The sequence below is a fragment of the Syzygium oleosum genome, unplaced genomic scaffold (genome assembly GCF_021117445.2).
Source record: "Syzygium oleosum isolate NSW1041296 unplaced genomic scaffold, Sole_v2.1 Sole_v2.35, whole genome shotgun sequence".
NCBI classification, from domain to species: domain Eukaryota; kingdom Viridiplantae; phylum Streptophyta; class Magnoliopsida; order Myrtales; family Myrtaceae; genus Syzygium; species Syzygium oleosum.
Genome location: NW_026607519.1, coordinates 1,916,484 through 1,934,280, shown reverse-complemented (window position 1 = coordinate 1,934,280; position 17,797 = coordinate 1,916,484). Strand labels below are relative to the sequence as shown.

At 39.3% G+C, this 17,797-nt stretch overlaps 2 protein-coding genes across 7 annotated transcripts; both read right to left on the bottom strand.

Moving 5' to 3' along the window:
• Window positions 1–207: 207 nt before the first annotated feature.
• On the bottom strand, window positions 208–9,985 carry LOC115676902 (mechanosensitive ion channel protein 2, chloroplastic-like). Of its 5 annotated transcripts, none has more exons than XR_008814899.1 (15): window positions 9,843–9,985; window positions 9,274–9,403; window positions 9,123–9,182; window positions 7,931–8,082; window positions 5,745–5,868; window positions 5,555–5,652; window positions 5,338–5,451; window positions 4,961–5,021; window positions 3,858–4,007; window positions 3,661–3,771; window positions 3,312–3,479; window positions 3,101–3,214; window positions 2,625–2,681; window positions 520–1,505; window positions 208–369 (listed from the first exon to the last, which is right to left on the bottom strand). XR_008814899.1 is itself a non-coding variant. In XM_030599933.2 (14 exons), exons 2-14 carry the CDS (start codon window positions 9,349–9,351, stop codon window positions 579–581), a joined length of 2,214 nt encoding a protein of 737 aa, XP_030455793.1. In that variant the 5' UTR covers window positions 9,352–9,403; window positions 9,843–9,985; the 3' UTR covers window positions 388–578. The 5 variants fall into 5 exon arrangements, 3 of the variants coding, with proteins under 3 accessions (XP_030455793.1, XP_030455794.1, XP_030455797.1); XR_008814898.1 differs by having other exon boundaries at window positions 208–305; XM_030599933.2 differs by lacking the exon at window positions 208–369 and having other exon boundaries at window positions 388–1,505.
• A 1,659-nt stretch (window positions 9,986–11,644) lies between these two features.
• On the bottom strand, window positions 11,645–15,726 carry LOC115676973 (uncharacterized protein At4g38062). 2 transcript variants are annotated; one of them, XM_030600021.2, is made up of 2 exons: window positions 15,686–15,726; window positions 11,645–14,763 (listed from the first exon to the last, which is right to left on the bottom strand). In XM_030600021.2, exon 2 carries the CDS (start codon window positions 14,734–14,736, stop codon window positions 11,917–11,919), a length of 2,820 nt encoding a protein of 939 aa, XP_030455881.2. In that variant the 5' UTR covers window positions 14,737–14,763; window positions 15,686–15,726; the 3' UTR covers window positions 11,645–11,916. The 2 variants fall into 2 exon arrangements, with proteins under 2 accessions (XP_030455881.2, XP_056161086.1); XM_056305111.1 differs by lacking the exon at window positions 15,686–15,726 and adding an exon at window positions 15,352–15,421.
• Between the last annotated feature and the right edge of the window lie 2,071 nt (window positions 15,727–17,797).

The window sequence follows — 17,797 nt, the reverse complement described above, 5'->3', positions numbered from 1 at the left end:
GAGTTGATTTCCCTGTGTAGTATCTTCTTCTTTCATATCAATTGACAAGTTATGGCCTAAGATACGTTTGACTCAATTATGTATCTCAATTTTTTCCCTCTACTACCTGTTCTATTTCTTCATACCAAGAAAAGACGGCAGCTCTGTGACATTTGCAAAAACTCAAACAGAGAGTAGAAAACTGATGTATTTAGGCAACTAGTTCAATTTTCACTTCAGAACTTCAGCGGTGACAGCTTTTCATTAGGGGCCTTCTCTCATACAATAGAGATTCAGTGACTAATCCACAGCAGCAGCATTCGACCCTACCATAACAAGGTAGGAAATCAGCTAAAGAAACAACATGCATCACAAAGTAATGCATGGAATCTGTAAAAAGAGAAGTCGGGGAAAAAAGGCGAGTTTCTGTACACGATCAAACATGTTATGGTCTCTAGTGATCATTCATTACTATGTTAGTGTAAGAATATGTTCTTATTGTTGTATGAAGCAAGAGAGTCAAGAGGACAAAAGAATTACCATGGTATTAGCTTGTTGGCAACAGTCAGCGGCGAACCAAAGCAACTATCATCTACAATTCAATCTAACTGGTGCTTCTGATGGGTGGAACTTTTACTGGGAGATGCCGGAACCGAACCATCTTTGTTCTTCTCGGCATTTAAATCTATTAAACCTGCATTATTGGGAGGAATCACCTCTTCCTCAATAGGGAGCGTTCTCTTTCCCCCTTCTAATGCAACACCGAGTACTATATTATCTTCCAAAGCAGGCCTCGATACAGGTGGATGTGAGACCATCTTCTTGTTTTCATGGTTCGATGGAGAACTTGTCCCAGCTTCTTTATCAGTGTCAGCTCCTAAAGAGGGAACAGAAGAAGACATGGCCTCACTCTTTTGTAAGCTTTTCTCAGGATGAACTAGATTAGATTGCTCGCCGTTGCAAACTTCTTCAGTGAGTTTATTAGGAATCGAGTCCATCTGTTTGACTTCAACACTAGGAGTGGCAACCTGAACGTTCAACCTTGAGGCGGGCTTTGACACTGGCTTACTCTTCATGTTCTCCCCCATTTTTTCATCAGAAACAGGTGTGCTTTTGTTCTTCTTATTCTCTTTGGACTCTATGTTTCCCCCAGATTTGTTCTTGGTATCATATTTAAGGTCGGCAATTGGCATTTCTTTGACTTTTGAGTCAGATGGGTGTGTGTTTCCAGCCTTAGAATCTGCAGTGGTGTCAGGTGTTGACTGAGTGGATTTCTTACCACCTTGCTCCCCAGTAGGTGTTCGAGTGGCACGGGTCTTTGTTTTATCCTCTCCATTGATCTTATATGGGGGTTCAATCAACAAGAAGGGACGGTTAGATACCACTCCACCTTGAGGGAAGCCTGCATTGAATGGTACATTTTCCAGATCGTTGTCACCATATATTCTCTGCATTGTGCGAATTGGTGTGGCAAGTCGGGCCCTGTGATGGCTTATTACTCTAAGGAGATCTAACAATATAGCTTCCTGTTAAACATAGATCATCCAAGTATTTGCATTAGTATTTCAACAACATTTACTGTCGAGCTCCATTAAAGATGCATATGCAAATAAGTCGAATAGCACCGAGTGCAAAGAGCATGATACTTCTAAAATGCATTCAGATGATATGGATAGATCCTGTCAAACAAAAGCAATTCTACTTACGAGACAATGCTTATGAGATGTTTAACATGCAATCTAGACCCCATTAAAATGATGCTCATCGCAAATTGAGTGTTCTTATTTGCAATTATTTATTGACAAATCACTTCATAAAAACGAAATGCAAATACATAATTATTCTCAAGAACTACAATTACATGCCTGCTTTTGTTTTTCAAGACCCGCTATGTTATCCATATAGGGTTTATTTCATTTTGGACAAGCTCTCCAACCTTTGACAGATACTGCATGTCACGACAGATTTCATAAGTTGACTTACTACATTCACAGTAGCATTTCTGGTCCACGATGAATTAACAAAAGACAGCTAGTAAGCATGTCTTATTGTTATCTCCAACGATGAAATAACAGTGAAAATTGCAACGTTCTTGTTTTAATTTATCCAACACTCAACAACTTTCAGTCATTCACCCTTGATAGTTTTGGAATATCTTCAACTTTATCGAACAACACCTACAATTCCAATTGTACTCGCACACACACAAAGTAAGAGCAAGCATCAAAAACAGCCAGCAAATGACTTTTCAAACTTGTTTATGAAGTATTGAGGATCCAACCATTTTTACAAAATTTTCTCTAATGCTTATGACGGAGTCACAGAATTGTAAAAGATGCTACTCATGTCATTTTCTCCCATCTCTTGATCTCGCTGAGCCTGTAATATTTATTCTATTCAGAAATGCAACAAGCCAAGTAATGGCCAGAGCTGACAACATATTCCAATCGTACTCGCACACAAACAGTAGGTTCATTATGGTTTTCTTCACACAGGTACCTGGTGAATGGAAATCGTCAAGCTAATAGTTTTTGCCTTGTAATGGCCAGAGCTGACATCATATTCAGCTGTTTCTGTTTCCCCTCCAGCTCATAGACAAAGTTAAGCTTTAATGAAATGTTACATACAGAGAGAGTTCATCTCACCTTGACACAGAGGTACTCTTCATAATGCGATGTCTTCACAAAGCAGGATACTAAGATCTGTAAAATGAATTCCACTAGAATAAGACAAAGCTTTACTTATACAGTAATGTTTGGCAATGCATTCTCTCTCAAAAGGCAGGTAAAGAACTCTTATCATTGTTTTGTACTTTAAATAAGAGTATCAGATCAGACTACAAGAATTAGAAAATGCAACTTCACAGTTCACACTGCACTTAGGCATTGAAGATTATGGAAGCATTATAGTTAAGTTCTTCGGATTGATCGCAGATTCTCAGTAATCAGATTAAATCTAATTAACCTATTAAAGCAAACCATCAATTACAAGTTTGGGCTAATAGTCGCAGCTCTACTAGAATTCGCTGGTTGGGATCACTATAAATTTATCAGAGAAAATATTACGGGAGTCATTATCAACATGGAGCAATTAGTCTTGGAGGTAAAGACACATCACGTACCAAAAGAGCCTGATTTTCTGGATTAATATTGTCCAAGAATACTCTTCGATGCAACCTCTGCTGCTCAACTTGAGGATTTTTTGCCAACACTTTGCGCATGTCAGCAACAATATTCTGCAAACAGAAGAACCTTAAGTTGGTAAGGAAAGCATATTACTTCTGCAATCTGGTGGCTACAGAGAAGTCAACTGCTATTTAGGGAAGAACTCACGTGGATTTTGCTGACATCCAAGTGACTGATTGCTAGATGAGTTTTAATCCGCCAATGAGTTTTTTGGCTCAGATTCCTAACAACATTCACGGTGAACTTGTGATTTGGAATATGAACTGCTTCACGATCTTCACCTCTCACGATTGTTGGAGACCACCATCCCACATGCTGTCCAGAGAGAAGCATAAAAAAGTATGTGCTCATTCTTTTCGCTAGATGTCTATTTGAATTAATTTATTAATGTAGTTTTGGTGAGAAATCTTCATAAGGTCAATTCCACTTCTATAATAATATATTAATATGCTTTTTTTATAATCTACCTCTACAATAATTCATCGTAGAGACAGACCTCAACAGTACCAGAAACGTCATAGCCTTCTATCCTTGTCTGAATCCACTCATTCACAACGAAAGGACGAGTTGCATGAATCATTGCACTAGAGAGGAAGTTTGTGAATATCTGACAAAAACAAACCGGAGTTACTGCTGTTTCTCGATACACGGGGACAAAAGACATTCGAGGATGTTAAATAAGTAGGCACGTGCCTCACGTCCTGCAAGAGTCAGTAATACTGTCCCAAGACCTCCAGCAGTAAGCCATTTTTGGGTAGAGAACCCTAGCAGCTCCATGAACAATGAAACAGCTGCAACCCATACTGCGGTATATACCGCTCTCCCCGCAAATTGAAAACCCATCTATTCAAAGGGAAAAGAAAACACTAGTATGAATGTTGCGGATGGTAATTCCAACATGTTTCTTGGAATTTTTTGAGCAAAAGAGAGAAAAACTAAAGTCAGAGATGGACAGCTCTCATTCCTCTTGAACTGATACAATACATTCTAGCCACCTTTCTCCAAGCTCCTAGTTTAATGCTTTCAACATTCATGCTTCAAAAAATCCAATACTCACAAGTAGTACATTGGACAGAGATGAGGAGACAATTCTAGGTATATATTGTTTAGCTATTAACTGATGCCAAAACAAACTAGTGACTACTGGAAATTCCACCCTATCATGTTATAGGGTCAACCCCTGGCATGGCTTACTAAAACTAGAGTCCTCATCATTTTGCTAATCAATGCATCTCAAGATTTTGGCTCAAACAAGTGTCTTGGATATGAGCTGTTTAAATTAGATTACAAATCAAATATCACCGTTCGAACCTAACAATCTCAGCCAAAGCCATCAAGTAGATCAGTAATAGTTTTTAAAGTTGACACGCTAAAAACTTGAGAGTATCTTCTCTTTTATCTATAATTGCTTTCTTTGAAGCAAATAAATTTAGTATGAATGTTCTTACTAAGAATTGTTTTATCTTCTCGTTCCACTCACAAGAGAGGGGATCAGAAGAAAATGCAAGTGGGTTTGCAACTTTGATGAATTGGAATATTTATTGTTGCCAGTCTACTACTGAACCTAATCAGGTAGTGTATCTAGAGATACATAAAAGATGTTGAGGAAAGAGAATTACAAACTGAAACTCCTTGACATATATTAAGACTGCAATAAAAAGAATATGACATGTCAGCTACAATATTAATAAGATACAGTGAAGACAATCCAACAGGGTTGGCATATACAGCAAGCTCACATTGGGTTATACAGATGTTAATTAATTTAGCAGAGCATCACAAAAATATATACATACATTTCTTGCATCACTAGGATCGTTTTTATCCATGAGAAACTTCTGTGTCTGTTGAATCACGCTGCAACACCAAGTTCATCGCTAGATTAGTCATTAGGGGAAAATCTAGAGGGACTTGAACCTACAAAGAATTAATGCCATGAATGGCCAAGATCACACACACCACCAATGGCAAGCATTTGGTACAATCAACTAAGCTTTGAAGAAGGCAGAACAACAATGAGATTGTTCATATGGTATTGATGTAATTGGTGGGATTTCTCATCAACATGAAAGAAAAAAGATTCAAGCAAGCAGTTTCTTGAGTCTGTTCAAATTTGATAACCAAATTTCAACCGACTCTTGAGTAGATAAATGAGGATGTGAAAAAGATCCACCTTGACAAACAATAGGCTAGAGCTAACACTGTTGACAATGACCTCACAAAGCTCAGAAGCCGTTGCTTAACGACTTGGGTTGCTTCTGTTGGTAAAACAACTGGATCCAATGCTCTGAAACATAGTCATTATCAGTATGATTACAGATGAATGAATAATAACCCATGCAAAGAAAATGCCTCTCTCCACTTGGATTAAAACATTTCATTATGGTTACCTGCAGAGAATTGTTGCACCCATCCAAAGTAGCAAAGGTTGAAAATAGGAAGTTGTCACATAGTATGTGTTGCTCTTTTTCCAATTATTGTCATTCTTCTGAGGTCAAGAAAAGAAGTTCAGATATTAGATGTGCAAGAGTCAAGTTGAAAGTAAGAAGACGTTATGACAATAGTTACAGTCGAAAGTACATGAAGTAGTAATCGTCTGCTCTGGCGCATAAGCGGACCAAGCCCCCAAAAAGCAAAGACAACAATGCTGATAGCGGCAACCAACTTCAGTGTAATAGGACTACTTTGTAACACACTGAACGGCCTGCAACAAACATCTATCAAACAAAGTTAAGAGCAGCTTATTTCTCCTTTGAAAGGACAAAGTTGAAAGAAAGGAAGAAGCAAATTTCTAAGAACAACAATATGGCACACTATGGAAGATAAAAGGCTAAAGAAAAACCTATAAAAAGTTAGAATAAATAAGATAAAAACATAATGAAATGTGACATTGACACAATTTCGAATTCTCAGAAGATGTAAAAATACTTTTCGAATGCTAGTACCAGAGATCCATATAAAGATCTTGCAATAGAAAGATGCTATAGCCTAATAAACTTCATTCTCAACAGCAACCATTCAAGCTTCTCAAGTTGAAGGGATTTTTTTATAAAATTGGATTGGTAAGAGACCCAGCCAACTGACTTGTTGTGGTTCAACTGGTTGAATGCTTTTTTTTTTTTTCCATTTTATTAGTATAGACATTAACTTTATGTTGGCTTGATGCTTACAAACACAGAGAGCCCATTGTTGCGGCTTACACTTTCCCAGTTCAAAACCTCAGCAGAGTCTTCTGCTATGATTTATTATTTTGGCATTTGCATATGAGTATCGATATAATTGTTGGCACAATTAGATACAAGGTAAAAATTGGATAAAAGACAAAGGCATGTGAGGGGTTATTCCAAGGAAAGACAAGCCCATGGTTCAAAACCTAGGTCATTGCCAGTTCAAGCGCTCTGGATGAACCAGATCAATGCCGTTTCCAATCCAGTTTTGGATATCAAACGGTCACAAGCATCGAAATGGACTGGACCGTGAACCGCTCTCAGTCAATAAGTTGAACCGGTAAGTACAATCTGATTTTAAAAGCACCAGTGGAAGGATTAACTCCATTGAGAAGACTGCACTGGAAGATAAATTCGATAGATAGAGAAACCATGCCAATATTCAGAAGCACATAGTCTCAACCCAAGTACTGGACGGTCATGTGTGATGCATTAACATATTGAAAGATCAGGGGAAACAGAGGTGAGCATGGAGCAGTTTGGTTCAGTCTTGATGCCAGACCAAACCAAACCGCGTATATATGGTTTGAAGAAAAAACGAAACTAGACCAAACCTAGCGATCGTTTGGACCCAAATTAATTTTTTGTCTTCTGTCTTTCTCAATTCATGATCTTAAATTCACTAAAATAGTTTCAAAAAATAAATAATTTCATGAAGAAACCAAACATTACACTCATCACGAATCACAGACACAGAAAGTGAAAACATAAGCTACTTGATATCATAAACGATAGCCCACTTTATAAATATTTTGATAGGTAATAAGGTTTGGTTTGGTCCCAAAAAGTAGACCCAAAACTGAACTGCGAAAAATGGTATGGTGGTTTGTGAACCATTCTTTCAAAAGAAAAAAAAAAGTCCTGTTGAACTGAACCAAAACATAATAATGGTTCGGTTCAGTTTGGTTCTCAACAGTTTAAACTATTTTTCACACCAAACTCGAAGTACACTTGAGGCAGTACCAAAAACCCTTTGGGAATCTGGAATATGGTTGTAACATGTTGGCTGACATGGCATTAGTTGTCAAAAGTAGAAGCAATTGATTTTAATCCTTCATACCATTGAATATCATACTAATGCTTTCAAGATTCAAATGGAGTTATGCCTTAGAGATTATGCCATTTCCTCTGTTAACATGAAACCAAAATAAGTTTGATGGCTAAGCAGGGCATGAAGAGACTCAGTTATACAGCTGAGTAAACAGTTCTGCTAAAATACCAAGGAGCAGTTGGGTGCCAGGAACTTGATTAAGACTTGTCGTTTAACCATGGGCAAAGTGCTATAAACCTCTCATTCTGGTGATGCAACAGGTTATGCGTTCAGGAAGAACTTCGTTAAGTACAATGGCCGTTATATTACAAGGGAAACAATAGGGAATACAAAAGAGTATCAAATTAAAAAGACTACATTGTGACACAACTTAACATAAACATCACTTGTAAAAGAAAGGTGTGTATGTGTGTGTGTGTGGTTGGGGGGTAGAAGAATAGACCATCAGGAACATGGATGACAAGTTCATATACATCAAGTGAGATTACCTGGACATTGCGGCGGCTGCAGTCTTCACTAGTGAATTTTCATGCAAATTCCTTGGACCTAAAAAAGAATAGCATTTAAAAACACTGTATGTATTTTGTACAGTATATACCGGAGCATATAAACTTCGAGATTGAGCCGTACTCCAAAATTCCTGCCAGTCATGCCATTTAAAGAAAATTAAACGTGAATTCAAATCAGCAGTAATTCAACTTAGATTCTCAACACGAGAACAGCTCATATAGCTCTACGAATGACAAGAAATAAAATTCTGCTGCAAAATGGTTAAGTGGTAAGACTCAAAAGTCCTCAATTGAAGCTCTTCTAACAATAGCTATCAGAAAATATCTACCCTGAGAAAGCAAAGATCACCCCTTGCTAAAATAAGAACCAACTAGCTGTACGATACCCAATTTAGAAGACAGAAGATATGATTCAAGTTCCTCGTTTAAAGATTAGAGGAAGCTTTATGGCATTTCAGTATGATAGTTCGCATACTAAGTAGCCCTCATTGTTCGACCATAAAAAAAAAAAATAAATAACCCTCATGGTACTAATAAAAAAAAGTAGTTCTCATCATAAAGCAGAGTAGTAACGAGATGAAAAGAGGTACAAGAAGCAAAAGGAAATAACGGAATTGACTATTCTCTGTCATTTCATGTTTCCAGGATGTAGAGAGCTGCAAAATGCTACAGGTTAAAACACTGCTGTGTCTTGTCAACAATTATTATGCATTATCAGTGCAACTGCTTTCAAGAATGAAAAATGTAGGAAACAAAATAACATAGAATTAAAATGTAATAGCATGGAAAAATTTAGCTGAGCCATGTTTACAGTACGCGCATATTGTTGAGCTCCTTCCATCAAGTTGTGGTCACCCCTTCAAGTTCTTTTATCATACGTTCTAATCTCTCTTTTTGATTTTTTCTCCAAGCTTATTCTTAATAAAAAGTTGGTTAAAAGAAATGTGAATTCATGTAATGATAGCCTTGTGCAACCCATTTCAGCCCCTAACTACAATAGTTTCACATGGAGGTTCACGTCCTCTATCAGGCATACTACTGAATTTCATTTAAAACACATGTATGGGCAGGCATCATACATGCAATCACTCATATTATCCAGCAAAATTTCTGTACCACTGCCACAGAACTAAGAAAATGCACTTTTCCATTAAAATCCAAAGTCACTTACCGAAGAACGTGATGACAAAGAGAGACTCCCTACGCACAAGTTGCCTCTTCCGCCTAAGCTCTGGAATGGGGAAACAAAGAGATAATTGAAGATTATCAGAACAACCCACCGCAGAAACACAAACACGAGTTCTGAATTACAGGTCATGTACCTTCAACAAGTAATTGCGGCCCCTATCCTTGGGAAGTCCCAAATTATGGGACAAGTACATGGAGCCAGCAAGAGACATTTTCAGTCGCAGTGTCAACCGATGGCCAGAGCTACCAACAGAACATCATAAACTGCAAACAACCGATAAAGAAATGTTCAGGCACCGAAACGTTCTGGAAAACGAAAGGAAAGGTTAACGAACCCCCACAAAAAACAAGCATATTGCACAGAATCAACCCTTCGGCCTTAGTCAACCTCAGCCATCAACAAACAGAACTCACAACCTGATATTCTCGACAAGGACGACGAAATACAAAGGGACAACAGATTCATTCCACGTATCGAAGCCGAAGCTCGATTCGAAACTAGACCCGGTCAGCATCAAGCGTTGGTAAGGAATCGATGACTCTCGTCGCATAAACAAGGAAAATCGATCGCGAAACCGAATCCGCCAACCAAGCACGAAGCAAGAAACTCGAAGTGTCACGATCACGCGGAAGGGGGGGGGGGAACGATCGGATGATGACGACAGATGATTCTGCGCAAAGCAAGCAAAGGCGAGTCGATTACCGGAACGAAGAGCCGGCGATGGCGGAGAACGAGCGGCGTATTCGGAGGGTTCCGGCGGGAAGCTCCGGCGGCGATCTCTGCGAGCTCCGTGAGCGGAGCTCAGAGAGAGAGAGAGAGAGAGACGGGTGCGGGCGGGGACGGAGATGTCCAACTGTCAAATATTGTATCGTTTTTTTTTCTTTCTTCTTCTGTTTTTTTTTTGGGTTCTTTTATTTTTTTTATTTTTCGAAAATGAAAAATGAGGGAAATTGTGTAGCGGTTATTCGATTGGGCCCCGCTTCTCCTTGCCGGGTTTCACGCCACGTGTCCTGCCTTTTGTTGATCCGGGTTCTCGGATCCCTACAAATGTTGCAGCCGGATCTCGACTTTCGGGGTAGATTCGTGTTACTAGATGTGTTGAAAGTTGACAATTGGACATCTTACGAGTTAAAAAACCCCGTTGGATGTGAATGAAGTCGAGATTTAATACTTGAACATTCTAATATTTTACTTCGTTGGATTTTCTTACGATTAAAGTGTGAATATATATAATGCGGCAAATATGGAACTTGACAAAATTTGAATTCGGGATCAAAATTTTGTGTGATTAATACCAACTATAGAGTAAACATAAGTTATCAGAAGAGGTGTATTTTCATATTTGAAGGATTTGTGACATGTGGTGATACTTTGTTTGAAAAAAATAGGTTAAGATAGAAAAATTATGATTGGACTTATATCAGCCAGATCCCAATCCTATACGCTACTAATTTGAGTCCGGTTCGGGACTCCTACTCAAAGATCCTGACTTGGGCTTGAGCCGGGTTCGAGACGTAATTGAGCTCATTGAGTTACCGTGGGGAAGGACAAGGATGTGTGTGATTAGGAGCGCGAAAGTTTGAGCCATTCACCGGGGCTTTATCTCGCCTCTTACTTAGTTCATGAGATTAGTAGGCGCTATATGACCCGGGATTTACTCTGCATAAGGTATGCTTTCTCATATTATAAACCAAGAAAAAAACAACTATGCATTTCTGTTTAACCTTAACAATGGGCAGTATCTCCTCAGAACAGTCAAGTGTGCTAAACAAGTGATACATGTGAATCAGACACCTTTCATGTCCCAAATCCACCCAGCTAAATTCCTCCATGAATTGATCCTGAAATACCCAAATTAGATCAAGATGCTGAACTGAACCTACCTGCCTCCAAGTTCACTAATCTCTCTCAAACTCATCCCTCCACTTTTCATCTGCATACCCATCTCTGTCAATTGTTGCCCAGTGGTACTTCAGTGTTTTCTTTCTCATTAACGATTTGGTATGAATAACATGGGATCTGCAGATATAATTTCTGCAGTACTTCTATCAGACATACCAGAACATTACCTATTTTGTCCATATAAGATCCACTGACAAGTCGACGATCCTTTTGAGTAAACTACATTGACAATGTTAGTGTAAGAAATCTCACATGGACTTCCAGAGTGCTGTGCCTTGAAAGTTCTCTAAGATATAATCTCAGACTTTCTATAACTCTGTCAATGGTATCAGTTAGCAGGATAGATTACGAGCTTCTGACCATTGATGCTCTTATCATCTTGTAGAGACTGTCCAAACTTCACAGTGAAGAGAACGGATTCTTTCTGCAAAAGAACCTGAACATCGAGGCATGTTTTTTTGTCGCAGGTGTATTTCCTTATGCGTACCATTGCATGTGTATGCAACTGGCGTCTTTTTGTACATAGTTTACGGAAATATGCATCTAACATATATCTACTATACGTAACATGTATTTTTTCACGTAATATGTCTCGAGAGAAATTGAAGATGAAGTACTGAACTATTTTCTGATCTGCAGCTTGGAGCTGTCTAGATGAATGCCTTGAAAAAAGTGACAATCCAACAAATTAGTGACTACAGAATCAGGGTAGATTTACAGTACAAATTGCGTGATAACAATTTGGCATCACAAGTCATACATGGGTTCTTTCGATAGCAAACAAAATGTCAGCAATCATATATTCAGAAGTCAGTGGCACAAACAGGTTCCTCGCCGAAAACCAAAACCTGGCATTGACAATCTTGCGGTGGAGCTAACTGTTAAGCTCTCTGAAAGGAGATCTTCCATTCAAAACGGCTGCGTATGTCTTCACAAAAGGAGATTTATCAGACTTCAAATCCTCTTTAACAGGGTCAACATTTTGGTTGTCCTGTTCGGAATCCATACTCGAGCCATCACAATCAAAAGACTGTAATATCGTATCTAGGACCTGCATCAGTTGGTTGTCTTCACTAGAGGACTTGCTGATCCTTTCTTCCATCTCCCTAATAAGTCCCAACAAATCTTCCTTTTCCGATACTAATGCTCGGATGTATTTAAGCAAGTCACCGTTTTCGCTCTTCAGCTCATTAACCAATGCATCTGAGCTGGTGAGCCTCACATCCATCTCCCAAGCCAAGTTTTTCATCTCTGATTCTTTTGCCTCCAGTGCAGCTTCAATGTCCAATGCTCTATGCTCTGAACACGACAGGGATTTTTCCTGAAGCTCCAGCTTCTTTTGCAGATTAGTCAACTCATTCTCCAGTTCCGTAATCATCATTCTCTTCTCTTCGACTTCTATCTCGGCCACAATTTCTGCTGCTGTTATCTTCTCCCAGGCTTCGCAAAATGAATCAATTGCTGCCTCCTTTTCAGCTAGCTGTGAGGAGATGGACACCATCGAGCTGCTGAACTTGTCTTCCAGGGATTTCATGGAGTGCATTAAGTCCCTTATTCTCTGGTCCTTCTCTTCCATCAGATGGACAAGTTTGCGTTTCTCATTCTCAAATGCCCTCTCTGCTCCTAATTGGGCGAAAAGAACACCTTCGAATTCTCTTCTAAGTGATTCCTGCTCCAGCTGACTAATCTCCTCATGGAGTTCCTTGAAGATCTCATCCTTCTCTCGGATCATTTGGAAGAAACTATTCCTCTCTGATTCGAGGGCCATTAGTGACTCCATCTTTGTAGAATTAGCAACTTCTAATTCTCTCATTTTGATTTCTTGATCCAGAAGCAAAATCTTCTTCTGGAGACAGTCGATACTTCTGTCTCTATCTTCCAACAGGTGGGCAAGTTCATCTTTCTCCCTCTTCATCGCATTCTCGAACTCGGATTGTGCAAGAAGTGAGGCTTCCAATTGTTTACGTGTTTCATGGTTTTCATCAATTTCAAATTTCAAACGATCAGCAACTGATTTCCATATCTGCAATTCAAATTCCATTTCATTCGCTTCGCCAATTTTCTCAGTCAGCTCGGAACTGGTTCTATCTAGGGCATCACAAACTTCTTTGATCTTCACATTGGAATCGACTTCCATTCGTAAAGCTTGCTCCTTCAAGAAAAATTGGCATCTTGACGATTCTTCAAGCATTTCCTTATAACTTGCCAGCTCAATCTGCACCTTCTGATGTTCGCTGATGATCTCCCCATGAGCCTTGGCCAAGGCTTCATTCTTCATCTCGAGCTGCTTTATCAGAAGAGAAGCATTATCTTCTCTGATCTTGTTATGCATGTCGATATCAGAAGCATTATTAGCAAGCTTTAACTGATACTCAGATATTCCTGATTTCATCACCAATAGCGTCACGGAAATCTCCTCGTTCATCAACATCAACTGCATCAGGGAGGCATGACAACCTTCTAGTTCCTTCGTGACATCTTTGAGCGCTGCTTCCTTACTCAACAACTCAGACCTGCAATCCTCCAGTTCAGATGTCAATTTCTCCAGCTCTCGACTCCACTCAGCCTCTTTTGCTTTAAGATTTGCAGCACAGTCTTCGTGCATCCGCTCGACGCTTTTTAGCCTATTTCGCAGCTTAGCCAAAGATGGAGAGTTTCCTGCATTGTATATCTTCTCTTCTTGGAGTTGTTTGATGTCTCCTATTAGTTCTTCATTTTCTTGCTGCAGTTTCCTTGCCTGATATTTCATCTCCTTGCAAATTGTCTCGTTGCTCCCCAGTAAATGCCTCAAATTTGCCACCTCTTCATCCCTCTGGGACATCAAGCGATCCAGCTGCGACTTTGCTTCCTCACATTCGCCAAAGACATTCTCAAAGCGCGTTTTAAAGTTGGAGACCTGAAACTCCAAAGTCTTTCTTCTGCTTTCTTCATGGGCGAGTGCTTGGTTACACATCTGCAACCTGTTCCCAAGATCCTGGGACATTCTAGTTTGAGAATCCAACTTCATCTGTAGCAAAGAGATCTCATCAAGAAATGAAGATCTCTCCAGCTCCCATTCTTTCTTGCTTGTCTTGTACTGTTCCCGGAGCTTGTTGTGCGCCTCTTCCAAATGCTTGAACTGCTCTTTCTTCCATTTATGCTGATCTTCGACTTTCCTGACTTCCTGCTCTAAACTGTCGATTACATCATCTCTTTCTCTCAGTTTTATAGGAGCCTTGGCCTTTTCCTCTGCTTCAGAACATTTCTTTTGTGAGGAATCCAAAAGCCTTTTCAAGCCTTTAATCTGTTCTTCAAACCCTCGCAGCTTCTCCTCTTGACTGGCACATCTATCATTCGCTTCTTCTACAGCCAATAGCAAACGCCTGTTCTCCTCTTCCCACTTTTGTGACTTCTCTTTACAATCAGATCTGAGAGTGTCATTGGCAGCACTAAGACATTTAACAGTTGATTCCTTTTCGCTTAAGCTGCATTTAAGATCTTCACACAAACGCTTCAATTCCGAAATTTCCTGCGTCTTCCCAGTGAGTTCTTCCGACTGGTTCTCGATTTTCGCTCTCGCTTCCTGAAGCCTATTTGATTGCTCATTGTACCCTTTCCTTAAGCTATCATACTGTGCAGCTTTATTCAGGTAGTCTGCCTTGAGCCTCTCAATCTCCAGTTTGGCTTCATCTAGTTCCTCGCAGATTTTGTCCATATTTTCCTACCAAGACTACACCAAAACCTGATTCGGACAATAGGCAAGACAGTAAGAAAATGGAGCATACTACTGAAATTCTCTAGGCTATGCTATATTCACAGTACACACCAATAAAAATAGATCATAGCAATTGCAAGAATTCATCATACAAAAAAAAAAAACAGATCATTCCCAGAAAGAACTCCGAGAAAGCGTTCAAGATCATCCCTCTCAACAAGCCCTAACTGACCTTTCAGAGTGTCTTCCGAACCGCAAGAAACATAACCCTTTTCACGGTGATCTTAGAGTGGAAAAAAAAAAAAACCAGTCTCTCCCCTTAAATTCCTGACATGGTGTTCTAGCAAGAGCCAATCCCGTATGTCCAAGAAGAGATTTCGGCTTTCAAACACCAATCAACTAGCCTAACTTGAGAAACTACTATAACGGACAGCAAAACTGCACAGACAAATATAAACAACAAGGAGCAGAATTCAAGACAGCCATTCGTTTGGATTACCCAAGTAAGAATTAGCGAAAAGAACAGGACAAATCGACAAAAAAACACTAACGAGGCGACCATCTTTTCATTCATTTCACCGGCAGAGAATATGTAGGCGAAGAACGGCTTCGAACTGTAATAAGCTTCAGCATCTGCATCGAACAAAAATCCCACGGACCGTCCCTCGTCGTCCAGACAGATGAACATCCTACCAGAACACACTCCTCCTTCGCAACGAAACAAATCCCGACCAGAACCAACAGTCAAAGAGCCAAAGAATCACAGCAAAAGAAAGACATTCAAATCCAAGCCGGCCGTTTCCACGTCGACCGACTAAAACAACGATTTCCGGCGAAAGTCCCCCGAAATCGAAGCGAAACAACGCACATTTCCTCGGACAAGAACACCCAAAAATGAAAATCGACGCCTCCAAATCCCCATCGATCGATAACGAACAGCAAAACATACCCGATTATCGCAGGCTTCGATTCGATCCGAGCGTGAAGTTCCTTGCTTCTCGCCAAGAAACACAGAGGAAGGAAGAGGGAGAGGAAAAGAGAGAGGGGTTTCGAAAAAGAGCCGTTGGAGAGGGGAGGGTGGGCATGGAGGATTTAAAAAATGAACGGGACCGTTTGCGATCTGGTTGAGTCCTCTTGACGGCGTTAGTTATGCGATCCACTTTTCTTAACCCTTGGATTCGACTCATAATTACCACTAGCCGTTACCGATCGAATCCTGAGTTCTCCATGCTCCTACTACACCTTCGAACGATTTACTATTATAACTTTCTTATTAATGAAAATTGTGCAAAAAAAAAAAAAACCCTCTTTCAAAATTTGCACATTTCTAAGGCCCCCCCTAGGGAAAAAAGAATAAATTAAAAATGCGAATTTTTTCTTGCCAGTAGATTTACAAAGTTATTAGTAATTTATCAAAGATCGTCGACGAAAAAGAAATATTTGTAGCGACTTGCTTGTCGCCGAATCGCTTGTCAGCAAGTTAATTGCCGACGTCAAGATTAATCAGTGAGCTGCTAACTTCTTTAAAATATTGCGAGTATGGTTGGTTAATTAATCATTGGAATCGGTTTTCCATTATTCAAATAGTTCTCGCTTCTTTTATTTTTTACAAGTAGGATTAGTAAATTACCGACAATTTATTGAGTTTATCAACACCCAAATAAAACAGTAAATAATACCGGCTTTTTTTTTGAAAAATTTATAACTACGATTCGTAAACTACTAGCACTGGAATGAATTTACCAATGTCCAAATGAAATAGTACTCTACTAAATTCTTTTCAAGGTTACGAGTGTAATTAGTACCTGATGAACTTACCAACGTCCAAACAAATTAGTAATATAATCAATTTCTTTTATATTTTATGAGTATGGTTAGTAAATTACCGACATTGTAATGTATTTACCACCGTCCAAAAAAAAAATCAGTAAGTTATTATCTTTCTCAAGAAATTTTACAGATATGGTTAGTAAATTACTAATATTATAATGAATTTGCCAACTTGCCAATAAATTAATAAGTTACTTACTTCTTTGAGATTTTACAGGCACGGTAAGTACTGCAAATTTACAAGTGGACAACACTGTATGTTGCCAACGTCATAAGAAACTTATCAACGTTTTAAAGTTAGGGATTAATACCACGGAAAATCCTAAACTAGTACACATATAATAATTTTTCCCTCCGTTAATTTCTGTCAAATTTTATCATCAAATTGTTAAGTTTGATGACACGTGACAGTTGACGGGTACATCAGTTTGAGGTTTTACCTCTCTATTTGTCACAGATTTACCAATTTATGATTTTTCTTGATATTAATTCAATTTAACGGAGGGTAAATTTGTCACAAGTGTATCAGTTTTGAGTTTTTGGTGGTCAAAAAATTAAGTCGAGGTAAATTTATCACAAGTGTACCAGTCTTGGATTTTTTGTGATATTAACCCTTAAAGTTACGAACAACTGTGTCAAATTATGCGCTTTTCATTAAGGTGTACCAACCGTTATTCCTAGATTCATCATTGCGGCGTAGAGATTGATCAGAATAAAGCCAAAACAAAAGTGGATGACAAATCACCACAAAATTAGAAAGAGTTGCAACAATTCCTTGGAAAAGTCAACTACTCACGCAGGTTTTATACCTAAAACTGCAGGGAAAACTCCAAGGCTCTATTCCCACTCCTGATGCTTAAGATCTTTGAGGAATCTGTAATGGAACCATGAACAGAATCAGGGCCTTTGAAATGCTCAGGCAAAACTTGTCAGAGCCACCTGTTCTAGTGCCGCCTAATCTTAGCACGCCTTTCAAGCTTTACATCTCTGCTTCCGTGGACTCCATAGGTGCTTTGTTGGCTCCAGACAACGATGAAGGCCATGAGAAAGCTATCTTCTATATCAGTAGATTCTTGGAGCACAGCAGAACGTAGGGTGAACGAGGGACTGGGATGGGGATTGTCGTCAAATCCGCCGAAAGATTGACTTCCAAACATGCTTTCACCAGACCCTGGTTTGCTGAAGATAAACATCGATGGATCTCACCCCTCAGGGACCATGGAAGGGGCAA

Excerpts from the sequence above, each read along its gene's own strand:
- LOC115676902 (XM_030599933.2), bottom strand. The coding sequence starts at position 9,351 with ATGTCTCTTGCTGGCTCCATGTACTTGTCCCATAATTTGGGACTTCCC. Across the intron at positions 5,022-5,337 it reads CTAGCCTATTGTTTGTCAAG|CGTGATTCAACAGACACAGA; the intron begins GTGGATCTTTTT and ends TTGGTGTTGCAG. Across the intron at positions 1,506-2,624 it reads AAGAGTACCTCTGTGTCAAG|GAAGCTATATTGTTAGATCT; the intron begins GTGAGATGAACT and ends TATGTTTAACAG.
- LOC115676973 (XM_030600021.2), bottom strand. The coding sequence starts at position 14,736 with ATGGACAAAATCTGCGAGGAACTAGATGAAGCCAAACTGGAGATTGAG.